The 12,333-nt window shown below is 46.1% G+C and overlaps 1 protein-coding gene across 1 annotated transcript in view; it reads left to right on the plus strand.

Moving 5' to 3' along the window:
- Positions 1 to 2,811, plus strand: part of rfxap (regulatory factor X-associated protein) — a 16,373-nt gene extending 13,562 nt beyond the window's left edge. The window contains exon 3 of the mRNA XM_070891567.1: positions 2,108 to 2,811. Within this exon, the coding sequence (XP_070747668.1) occupies positions 2,108 to 2,215 (108 nt within the window). The 3' untranslated portion in view covers positions 2,216 to 2,811. The remainder of the gene's footprint in view (positions 1 to 2,107) is intronic.
- The last annotated feature ends 9,522 nt before the right edge of the window (positions 2,812 to 12,333 follow it).

Consider the following 12,333-nt stretch of genomic DNA (forward strand, 5'->3'; position numbering starts at 1 on the left):
CCCCCTTCTCTCCCCCCCCCCCTTCTCCTCCCCCCCCCTTCTCCTCCCCCCCTTCTCCTCCCCCCCCTTCTCCTCCCCCCCCCTTCTCCTCCCCCCCCTTCTCCTCCCCCCCCCTTCTCCTCCTCCCCCCCCTTCTCTCCCCCCCCTTCCTCCCCCCCCCCTTCTCCTCCCCCCCCCTTCTCCTCCCCCCCCTTCTCCTCCCCCCCCTTCTCCTCCCCCCCCCTTCTCCTCCCCCCCCTTCTCCTCCCCCCCCCTTCTCCTCCCCCCCCCTTCTCCTCCCCCCCCTTCTCCTCCCCCCCCTTCTCCTCCCCCCCCCTTTCCCCTCCCCCCCCCTTCTCCTCCCCCCCCCTTCTCCTCCCCCCCCCTTCTCCTCCCCCCCCCTTCTCCTCCCCCCCCTTCTCCTCCCCCCCCTTCTCCTCCCCCCCCCTTCTCCTCCCCCCCCTTCTCCTCCCCCTTCTCCTCCCCCCCTTCTCCTCCCCCCCCCTTCTCCTCCCCCCCCCTTCTCCTCCCCCCCCTTCTCCTCCCCCCCTTCTCCCTCCCCCCCCCTTCTCCTCCCCCCCCTTCTCCTCCCCCCCCCTTCCTCCTCCCCCCCCCTTCTCCTCCCCCCCCCTTCTCCTCCCCCCCCTTCTCCTCCCCCCCCCTTCTCCTCCCCCCCCCTTCTCCTCCCCCCCCCTTCTCCTCCCCCCCCCTTCTCCTCCCCCCCCTTCTCCTCCCCCCCCCTTCTCCTCCCCCCCCTTCTCCTCCCCCCCCTTCTCCTCCCCCCCCCCTTCTCCTCCCCCCCCTTCTCCTCCCCCCCCTTCTCCTCCCCCCCCCTTCTCCTCCCCCCCCTTCTCCTCCCCCCCCCTTCTCCTCCCCCCCCCCTTCTCCTCCCCCCCCCTTCTCCTCCCCCCCCCTTCTCTTTTCCCCCCCCTTCTCTTTTCCCCCCCCTTCTCTTTTCCCCCCCCTTCTCTTTTCCCCCCCCTTCTCTTTTCCCCCCCTTCTCTTTCCCCCCCCCCTTCTTTTCCCCCCCCTTCTCTTTTTCCCCCCCCCCTTCTCTTTTCCCCCCCCCCCTTCTCTTTTCCCCCCCCCTTCTCTTTTCCCCCCCCCTTCTCTTTTCCCCCCCCCTTCTCTTTCCCCCCCCCCTTCTCTTTTCCCCCCCCCTTCTCTTTTCCCCCCCCCTTCTCTTTTCCCCCCCCCTTCTCTTTTCCCCCCCCCCCTTCTCTTTTCCCCCCCCCTTCTCTTTCCCCCCCCCCTTCTCTTTCCCCCCCCCCTTCTCTTTCCCCCCCCCTTCTCTTTCCCCCCCCTACCCCCCCTTCCTCCCCCCTAACCCCCCCCAGTCAGAAGCGCACACACAGACAGACAGAGAGATAGAGACACACACACACAGACACACTGGGGGGGGTGAGGGGAGGGCATCCCAGCACGCTATTGGAGGACTCCCGGTGCTGCACTCGGTAAGTAGAAAATGTTTTATTTATTGATTAAAAAAAAAATTTTTTTTTTTGATTGATTTATTGATGATGACTCTTTTTGTAAAATTGAAGTGTTTAATGTTTGTAAACTTCCCTTTTAACCCCCCCCCCCCCCCCATTCCCTATGCCTGATTTGTAACCTACGCCTGATTTTCTAAAGTGTAGACAAGGTTTTTTTGGCGCGTACAAAAATCTTCACTTACTCCATTCTAAGTTAGTTTGGCTTAAGTTTTCACTGCCGAAACTTTGAAAACAGGCGTAAGTGGCCGGACACGCCCCCTTTTGGAAAAAATAATTCTGTTCCAAAGTGAAACTGTTCTAACTGACTAGAACTGGAGCAAATTAAATGCTGAGGATTTGAATTTCTAAGATACTCCGTTCTACACCAGTTGCTCCAAAAAATCAGGAGCAACTGAGGCTGAAACTTGGGGCCCTAACGTTTATTTTCCAATCTCTGCTCTCCCAGCTTCCTGCTGGGAGTGTGTGAGTGCTGAATTTTCCCTTTTAATGTGAAGTACAGTAAGAGAAGTTTTCCGTAGAGTAGCTCCATATACAATTTGTAAAGTCTAAGTAATGTACAGAAAATTTCTGTTACAGCAACAAAATGTTCTGTTAAAATCTGCTTTGATCTGTAATGCCATTACATTTATTTTTAGTCATTATTAAGAAGTCCAGAAGTTGTCCAGTTTCTACAACAGCAGCAACGATTGCTGAGCAGCCAGGCCCTTTCTCAAAGGCAGCAGTTTCAAGAAACACCAATGTGATGATTTCTGTTCAAAATAGGATGGTAAATCTGGAGCTAAATGTTTAGGGAATACACCGAAAGATGGCGCTGATGAAACCTAAGTAAGTTACTCTTTTATGTAGAGTTTTTACATTTCAGCTGTATTATCTCGTAACTGTGAGAGCAGTATCTTCCAAAACACAATGCATTTTTAAACAAGCTTTATGACTTAAGGGGCATAATTGTGATATTGCTCAGCTTCTGTTTCTACTCTATGGAACACTTTGTTAAAGGTACTGTATAGATACATTTCAAAAATTTTGGCTACTTGCAAATTCTTGACTGATGCTATTTTTCTTGGTGAATGTTGCGCTGTTAAGAGTGAGGGAAGATGGTAGAAAATGGAACAGTTTCCTATTGCAGGACCCCAGTGTCCACACCGAACATTTCCGGGTTAGATACAGGGTGATTCCGTGTAAAGTAAATCTCCCTCGACCCTGCACCAACAATGCACTTCAGTCTTTTAAAAAAAAACTTGCTGTTCCCCATACAGAAAGACATCTGAGGAAGCATTGCAGTGGAGGGGAGAAAACATAATGGATGCTGAACAAGAGTGAAAATGAGAGCAGAGCAGAGTGGAGGTGGTGGGGGGGGGGGGGGTGGTGGTGGCGGAGAACATTTAAAAGCATCGTTAGAAGAGCAATTTGTATGCAGCTTCTGAAAATGAGAGGGAGTGGAGGGATTCAGGGAGGAAGTTTCAGGGAGAAGAGATGTATTGGCTGAGAGTGACTGCTAGAGAGAGTGAGAGAGAGGTTGGGTACAGGGTGTCCGAGAGCTTGAAAGGATGTGATTGTAATGCTACAGAAAAGCACCCTCTGCACTGTTACTACTTTAAAAGTTCTAAAGTAGATTGCAAAATTTGAGCAGACTTCTGTGCATCCAAGCACACCGGGAATTTAGGGTTGGAGTGGCCAAACTCAAAAAACCCTACCATAACCTTAAATTAAGGAGATTTTTATCCAACGAAGACGCCGCCTTTTTTTTAATTAAAAAGGGAAAACTTGGCTGTAGACACCATATGAATAATCACAAAATACAGAGATGCTTAGTGGGAGCAACAGAGTTCTGCAGAAACTATTAATTTTTCTTTTGGTTCTTCATCTTCTGATTTCACATAGCCAGCCTTCTAATATGATAAAAGAAGCAAGTAAAATATGGAAACCAATCTAGAATACATACTGTTGTAGAGATGTGAGCATGATTTCTATTTTAAATTCCCAAATGTTTTGTAGGTATTTTAAACACTCAGTAAATATTACACTCAATTTGAAATTAGCTGTGGTTAGGACAGAGGAAATTTGAGATTTTAGCTATGTATATTTACTGGATTTTTAAATGTATTAAATACTTTAAAATATGATTTATGCTGTTGTGTTCAAAAGGTGAATTTTATTTGCAAACGTATTAAGTCTTTATTTGTCTTTAACCAGTTTTGTAACATTTATTTTTAAATAAATTATGGTTCCATAGCCCTTCATGTTTGGTCTATTTGTTCATTTCAAAGAAATAGGTGCAATCAATTTAAAATGTGCAACTTCCCACTGATTGTGTTGATGGAAAAACCAACTCCATTGTTCATCTATAAATCTTCAGTTTCTCTCCAGCCAGTCAAGCCCAGGAAGATTAATTGTTTATCTGGACCTTAAGACAGTCTAGTGGTTAACCTAAACTTAAAGACACATTCACCCATTAAAGCGAAATAAAGAAAGGCATCCCATCACATTTGTTCAAGGCATATGCCACAATTTTTCTGAATTAGAGTCCAATTTTCACCCCACCTCTTGTACAGCAGCATATCACTGCTGTAGATCCCCCATGTAGTAGAAGCTCTCCAAGGGCTCAGTGCTGGGACCCCAGTTATTTACAATATACATTAATGATTTGGCTGAGGGAATTGAGTGTAATATCTCCAAATTTGCAGATGACACTAAGCTGGGTGGCGGTGTGAGCTGTGAAGAGGATGCTAAAAGGCTGCAGGGTGACTTGGACAGGTTAGGTGAGTGGGTAAACGCGTGGCAGATGCAGTATAAAGTGGATAAATGTGAGGTTATTCACTTTGGTGGCAAAAACACGAAGACAGAATATTATCTGAATAGCGGCAGATTAGGAAAAGGGGAGGTGCAACGAGACCTGGGTGTCATGGTACATCAGTCATTGAAAGTTGGCACGCAGGTACAGCAGGCGGAGAAGAAGGCAAATGGTATGTTGGCCTTCATAGCTAGGGGATTTGAGTATAGGAGCAGGGCGGTCTTACTACAGTTGTACAGGGTCTTAACGAGGCCTCACCTGGAATATTGTGTTCAGTTTTGGTCTCCTAATCTGAGGAAGGACGTTCTTGCTATTGAGGAAATGCAGCGAAGGTTCACCAGACTGATTCCTGGGATGGCTGGACTGACATATGAGGAGAGACTGGATCGACTGGGCCTGTATTCACTGGAGTTTAGAAGGATGAGAGGGGAATCTCATAGAAACATATAAAATTCTGGTTAGATGCAGGAAAAATGTTCCTGATGTTGGGGAAGTCCAGAACAAGGGGACATAGTCTAAGGATAAGGGGTAAGCCAATTAGGAACAAGATGAGGAGAAACTTCTTCACTCAGAGAGTTGTTAACCTGTGGAATTCCCTACCGCAGAGAGTTGTTGATGCCAGTTCATTGGATATATTCAGGAGGAAGTTAGATATGGCCCTTACGGCTAAAGGGATCAAGGGGTATGGAGAGAAAGCAGGAAAGGGGTACTGAGGTGAATGATCAGCCATGATCTTATTGAATGGTGGTGCAGGCTCGAAGGGCCGAATGGCCTACTCCTGCACCTATTTTATATGTTTCTATGTTTCCAATAATCCATCCGAGTGGCAGTCTTCATATGAGCCGCTACCATTCTACTATGGATGTCATAACCAACCCCAATCTGTCTTCATTCACCCATGTAATCTTAAACTGTGGTCTCTGGATGGGATTTAGGAGTAGAAAGCCGTCTCAATTTTTCCCTCTTTAACCCAAGGACACCTAAAGCATCTGAAACTAGTTTACTACATTCTAACCTGGGAGTTTTCAGATCTGCAAAAGTCAGTAGCGCACCAAGCAATACATTTACCTACTTAGCCATGGGAACAATTCTTCAGAGAATTTGGAAACCATTATATTTAATGCATCAATTTTGAAATCTAATTTTTTTACTTGCTGCCTTCCCCCCCCACCCCCCCCTCCCAAACCTAAGTAACACCAGTAACTATCATTTCAATCTTTTCTTTAATTCAAGCCTATATCTTTCCACGGCTAAACTGAATTATCTGTTGTTGCCAAACTGCACTAAATTAATCAATGCACATTTTGAATTTCACTGCTTAAAAATATTAGGCTAGACTTTCCACTTTGCTGTCTATCCTCCAAAAAATGGGCGATGTCTCAGCCTTACCGATCGCTGGAACAACGCTCATTTTTTGGATCGCGACTTTCCACTCGGCGATAGGCCAGCGATGTGAAATGGGTGATGCAAAAGGTCAGCGATGTTACGTGCGTCCAACGAATGGCCAGTGATGTGGAAGTCAAAAGCTTCCCTAGCAAACGGCCTTCTGCGCATGCGATTTTTTTTTTTTCGGTTGACGGCCTTTCTCGCATTTCGGGAGGTCAGGGGTCATCCACAAATGCGCAGAAGGTGGGGGGAGGGGAAGGGGAGGAGAGAGAGATTAAAGGAGGAAAAAGAGAGAAAGAAATGACTTAATTTGAAAAAAAATAACATTGATAGAAGAGAATATTAATAAGCCAAAGTAAGGAAAATTTAAAAAGGTACATACAAAATGCAAATAAAATACAATGTCCTCCTTGTTGGAGAGTGCGGATAGGGGTAGCAAAAGGGCACAGCCCTTCTTGGATGAAGCGAACGAGGCCCTCGTTGAGGAGGTGTACGCTAGGTGGGGCGAGTTAACCCGGAGTGGAAATGGGAAGCCTCCACTCCAGGCCAACAGGAAAATATAGATGGAGATTTCAGATGTCATCTTATCCGTTTCCCACGAGGCCTACTCCAGGGTGTCATAGCAGATGCTCGAGGAGGTGCGTGAGCAGACTGCCGCCACCTTGCGGCATGCATTGTTGACGGGACACGGCGCTGCACCTGAACGTGCTGTGATGCCACAGACCGCAAACGCCAGTACACAAGCGGGTCAGGAGGAAGCGACTCCTTCTGACTCGGAAGGCGATCCCCCTGCTTCGCCTTCCCCTCCTACACCCCTGCGCCCATCCCCCCCCCACCCCCCCCCAATAGGCGATCGCATCAGTAGTTCCCCACCACGGCAGGAAGTCTTACCATTGGCAGTTACACACCCGCGACGTCTCGGTGCCAACTGGAGACCAAATTGGGTGAGTGGGGTTGAAGTACGGGGAGGCAGTGGATCTGGAGGGAAACACTATGCAGGTGATGTGTTAATTGTTATTGGTATTAATGTTTATTGTTGCTGTTACTGGTTTACTGTTGGGGTGTGGTTTGGGGAGGTTGGGTGGGGGGGTGGGTGGGTTGTTGGGGTGTTAAAATATAAAATTTGTGTAAAAAATTTTGTATTACATTTTACAATTTTTGTGCATTTTCTTATAATATAATAACATATTAACGTAAACAATGGCCGACCAGACCGGGCAAGGATGTAACGTAACTCAAAGCAAACTCAACCGTTGTTTTGCGATAACCGTAACTTTGACTGTCCACAATGTAAGTTCATGCAAAACGTTCATTTATGAGCTGCTCACGCAACAGTTTTGCAGCCGCGTAACTCCCACGGGATTTTTCCAGTCTTGCGGGTGGGCGTAGGGGCATGGGTTCATCGCTAGGTTGATTGTCCTCCCCGGGATGCTCATAAGCCTCCTCCTCCTCCTACACCTCGTCGTCTACCTCTTCTGCCTCCAATCCTTCTTGAGCTGGACCGGCAGCTCCATCTGGCAAATGTCCTCTCCTTTAAAACTAGGTTATGTAACATGCAACACACCGCAGTAAACTCCGATCTGGTCAGGATGGTACTGTAGGCTGCCTCCAGAGTGGTCCAGGCATCTGAAGCGCTGCTTTAGGACTCCAATTGTCTTTTTGACTATGTTGCATGTAGCTATGTGGCTTTCGTTGTAAAGCTTCTCGGTTTCAGTAACAGGATTACGCAGGGGCGGGGGGGCGGGTGGGTGGGGTCATGAGCCAGCTGGCAAGGCCATATCCTTTATCTCCCAGCATCCAACCATGACCTTGTGGCTGACTGTCAAACAGGTCAGAGACAGCACTCTCAACCAGGATGTGTGCATCATGGATGCTGCCTAGAAAATTAGCATTAACTGCCATGATAATTTGGTTGTGGTCGACAACAAGCTGCACATTCAGTGAGTGAAATGCCTTTCAGTTACGAAACACCTCCGCATTCTGTAAAGGTGATTTCAGGGTGATGTGCGTGCAGTCTATTGCTCCCTGCATCTTGGGGAAGTTTGCTATTCACGAGAAACCCTTAGCCCTCCTGGTCTGTGCCTCCCTGGTCATAGGGAAGCTTATAAAGTCCATCCTGTAAGTGTAAAGGGCTTAAGTCACCTATCGAATCGAGCAGTGTGTGGCGTGCTGAGATACCACAGATGTTGCCAGCTGAAGCCTGAAAGGAGCCTGATGCGTAGAAGGATAGTGCCGCAATAACCTTTACTTCAACGGGCAGTGCGGTCCTGATGGTGCTGTTAGGCTGCAGATCCCCCTTGAGGAGCTGACATATCTCATCGATGACCTCCTTTCAGAAGCGCAACCTCCGAAGGCATGCGTTATCGGACAAGTTGTAAGATTGCCTTTCCTTGTAAGTTCTTTGGCTGTAAGGTCTCCCATGTCCACGCGTTAGTCTGTGACCTCTGTGATTGACCCCTTCACTTAACGAGCTCAGATGCCAGCAGTTGTGCACTTACAAGTAATGGCAGAGAAGCTGCAGCCCCCATTACTATTGCTATTACTTTCACTGTTGATATAAATGCTCTTTCTACTACTAAAACTGACCTTTCTACTAAAATAACTGAAAATATAATTATAATAAATATAAGTTTAAATTTGAGTGGATGTATCTGTAAAATACACTTAATAACTCACAAATTAGTAAGCACTCTTTTAGTTAGCAGCCTTCTCCCTCCGATATTCAAAATGGCGTCCGTCATGCCCAGTTATGTGAGGAAAGCCTGGGAAAAGCAGCTATTCTCCAGCGATGCTCTCGGTGAGTGATCAGCCCGGCGATATGCCTGCGATGTGCCGAAAGTTGCACTGGGCGATGTGCAGGTGCTCACCTCAGCGATCAGCTCGGCGATGTGAACCGAAGGTTGGGGGAAAATTTTCCAGCGATGTTCCAGCTTGAATTTCCACTTTTCGTTCAAAATGTGCAATAAAAGGCCGTTTTGGGTGATATATGGGCACTAGGCCAGCGATGTGAAGTGGAAAGCTTAGCCTAATCCATGGCCCAGAATTTGTATTAAAAGTAATGATGAGGCTATCACGCTCACGTTATTATGGAGTAAATGGAACAGCAACTTCTGGTGTTCACACGTGTGTAGTTAAATAAGGAAATCCGGAAGTTGCTGGTCGAATTGTCCTGCTCCTTCACAAACTTCGATACACCTGTACCTTGCCGAGAGACTCGGCAGTACAATACATGAAGGATGTGAAATTGTAGTACTTGCCCACTAGTTACCCACTAAACACCAGAATAAATTAGGGCTGGCGCATTCAGGTATAAGTGAATTTTTAACGGCGTGATAAGTCTTGATTACTGCCAATCAATCTCCCTGGCACTGAAAATTTAAAGTGTGAGGTCTCATTCCTTCAGAATTTAATTATTGTTGGAGATTTTTTTTAAGTCTCTGTCATCTTTCATTCCCTTTTTATTTTGCTTTTTGTATATGTTCTAATTCATACTCTCTCTTGTTTAGACTCTGGGTGGGGTGGGGGTGAATTGCGAAGTGCCCCGCTTGGGGGCAGTAACAGCCGCAAGGCAGGAGTTCCTTCACCAGGCCCAGAAGTCCTGCCCTGCTCACGATATTGGGGTTACTGCCCCCGAGAGCAAGTGGATTAAATAATGGGCTCCACTTGCTCTGTGGTTGGAGCGGAAGCAAACGGAGAGGGGTGCAGCACTATGCGCTTGATTGCGTAGCACTGCTGCTGCATAGAAGGTGCCCTCTCCTTTATTAAAGGGGAGGGCCAAGCTGCCGACTCTGCGGGTTCCTACCTGGACCACCGGGGGCGGGGTACTCAAGCGGAGTAGCGAGTTGCCAGTTCGCGGCATGGAATCCATGTTCCACGATGCAACAGGCCACGACCATTAAGTTGGCTGTTTTTCCCCCCTAGCGCCACCTCCCCTTTAACAAGCGCCCCGCGAGCGGTCTACAGCTGTCCCCCTAAAGCGGCACCCCCAAATTTTCGCTTCGGGGTGAAACGGTTCGCTGCACACGATGACGTTGTCATCGCCGGCGGAGTGGGGCACTGCAGGTTAGAGTCACTAAACTCCTCGGGAATCGTTAGCGGCGCCGTCCCAGGCGAAAACAACCCCAACTTCTCCCCCTCGCTCAGTGAGGGTTCTCTAATCTATTTTGAAGAGCCACGCTGTTGTTTGCCCTGCTCTCTCTCCACAGATCCGCTGTAGAGGGCGTCAGCTGGATCAGACGATAAAAGCAAGTCGCCACTCAAAAGCCCACGAAAAGTCTGGAAAGCTGTTAGCATAGTGAACAGCAAGTGCTATTCCTTTGCCGCTGACCACTAAATCTGGGCCATTAAGTTTATGTCACTGGTTGTTGCCATGTTCAGTTTTTGTACCATTTGTAACTGAAGAAATTTGCAGCACAGGAAGCAATTTGACTTCTGTGTCAGCTCTTTGCTAGAGCAATGCACTACTCATCCTTCATCTCTCCATAGCAATTTAACTTCCTTACTTCAAAGGTGCATCCAATTTCCCCCTTAAAAATGCAATAATTTCTCCCTCAACTTTTCCTTGTTTCAAAGAATTACTTGCTTTAACAACTTATTATGCAATTAAATGTTCTTCTAACCTCTTTCTTCATTCTCTGAGTGACACTTTAAAATTGATAAACCCTTGTCAATGACTCTCCAACTAGAGGAAATGATCTTTTCCTGTTCACTTTTATCAATACCCTTGTGTAGATTTTAAAATGTTTTGTCTTGTGTATATTCTTCCCAGCTACCAAAAAATTGAAGCCCAAGGATTTTTGAAAAAGGAAATATCCGTATTAAAGCTCCATACTCCACATGCAACAATTCTTTGCATTAACAAAATTTCATGTGAAAGATATTCTTGGATTACATTTTTTTTAAATTGAAGAATCTACAATTTTCAGGATAGGATCATAATTTTAACATGCGTAGTTGGCCTACTGACACATGATCTAGAATAATGTGAATAGCTACTCTGGAAAGATTTCCGAGGGTTGCTGGAACATGTGGAGCTGTAACATACCCTGTGTGTGTACAGCAGTGTGGTTCTAGTAATTTGTGGGATAGTGCCAGGGAAAAAAATTACCATTTTTAAAAACTGTTGAATTGCAGTTTTAAAAACCCAACTGATTCACTCATCTCCTCCAAGGTAAAGGAACCTGCCACCTGGGGGAAAACATGTGAGGTAAATGATAGTTTAAAAGAAGTGGTATGATAAAAATGGATTTGCATGATTACACAGGATATATAGCACAGAAACAGAAATTTTCGGCCCAACCGGCGTTTATGACCCACTCAATCCTCCTCCCATCGTTCTTCATCTAACTCTTATCATCATAACCCTCTATTCCCTTCTCCCTTATGCGTATCTAGCCTCCCCTTAAATGCATCTATACTATTCGCTTCAACTACTCACTGTGGTAACAAGTTCCATATTCTCGCCTCTCTATGGGTAAAGAAATTTCTTATGAATTCCCCAATTGATTTCTTGGTGTCTAATCTTGTATTGATGGCATCTAGTTTTTTCACTTCCCTACAAGTGGAAACACTTTGTGTCTACTCTACTCTAACAAAACCTTTCATAATTTTAAAGACTTCTATTAGATCGCCTCTCAGCCTTCTCTTTTCAAGAGAAAAGAGACCTAGCCTGTTTATCCTTTCCTGATAGGTATACCTTCGCATTTCTGGTATCATCCATGTAAATCTTTTTGCATCCTTCCAGTGCCTCTATACCCTTTTTATACTATGGCTACCAGAATGGTACACAGTTCTAACCACGGTTCGATACAAATTTGGCATAACTTCTCTACTTTTCATTTCTATCCCTCGAGAGATAAACCATAGTGCTTGATTTGCTTTTTATATGGCCTTATTAACCTGCATTGCTACTTTTAGTGATTTGTGTATTTGTACTCCGAGATCCCTTTGCTCTTCTACCCCATTACTTTCCAAGTAATGTGACCTCCCTATTTTTCTTACCAAAATGTAATACCTCACATTTATCTGTGTTGAAATCCATTTGTCAATTATATGTCCATTCTGCAAGTTTATTAATGTCGTCTTGTAATTTGTTGCTGTCCTCCTCAGTATTGACTCCCCCCCCCCCCCCCCCCTCAATTTGGTGTCATCTGCAAATTTAGAAATTGTATTTTTGATTCCAAGGTCTAAATCGTTAATAAAAATTGTGAACAACAGTGATCCCAGCACTATTCCTTGTGGAACACCACTTCCCACCTTCTGCCACTCTGAATAGCAACCTTTTACCACTACTCTCTGCTTTGTCTTAAAGCCAGCTAGCTATCCATTCTGCTACTTGTTCCTTATTTGCAGTAACACATCAGCCTTTTGACTATTTTAACAGTGCAGCATCTGGTTTTGAAAGACAATTTAATTGGAACATTATGAAATGGCAATTAACATTTAAGAGCTGTCGATTGGTCATCTATAATTATGATTCTGTACATTGAAGGGTTTGGCAGTAACCTCTGCTACCAAATTATTCTCATTAAGACATTTATATAATGATTTTCCCAGCCCTGCGAATGCTGGTTTGGAGGCGGGCCCGCTGCCAAACTGGCTTTGATTGAACATAACATAAGAACATATAGGAGCAGGAATAGGCCATTTGGCACCTCAAGCCATCTCTGCCATTCAATAAGATCA

This window comes from Pristiophorus japonicus, chromosome 10, assembly GCF_044704955.1.
Source record: "Pristiophorus japonicus isolate sPriJap1 chromosome 10, sPriJap1.hap1, whole genome shotgun sequence".
In the NCBI taxonomy this organism is placed as follows: Eukaryota; Metazoa; Chordata; class Chondrichthyes; family Pristiophoridae; genus Pristiophorus; species Pristiophorus japonicus.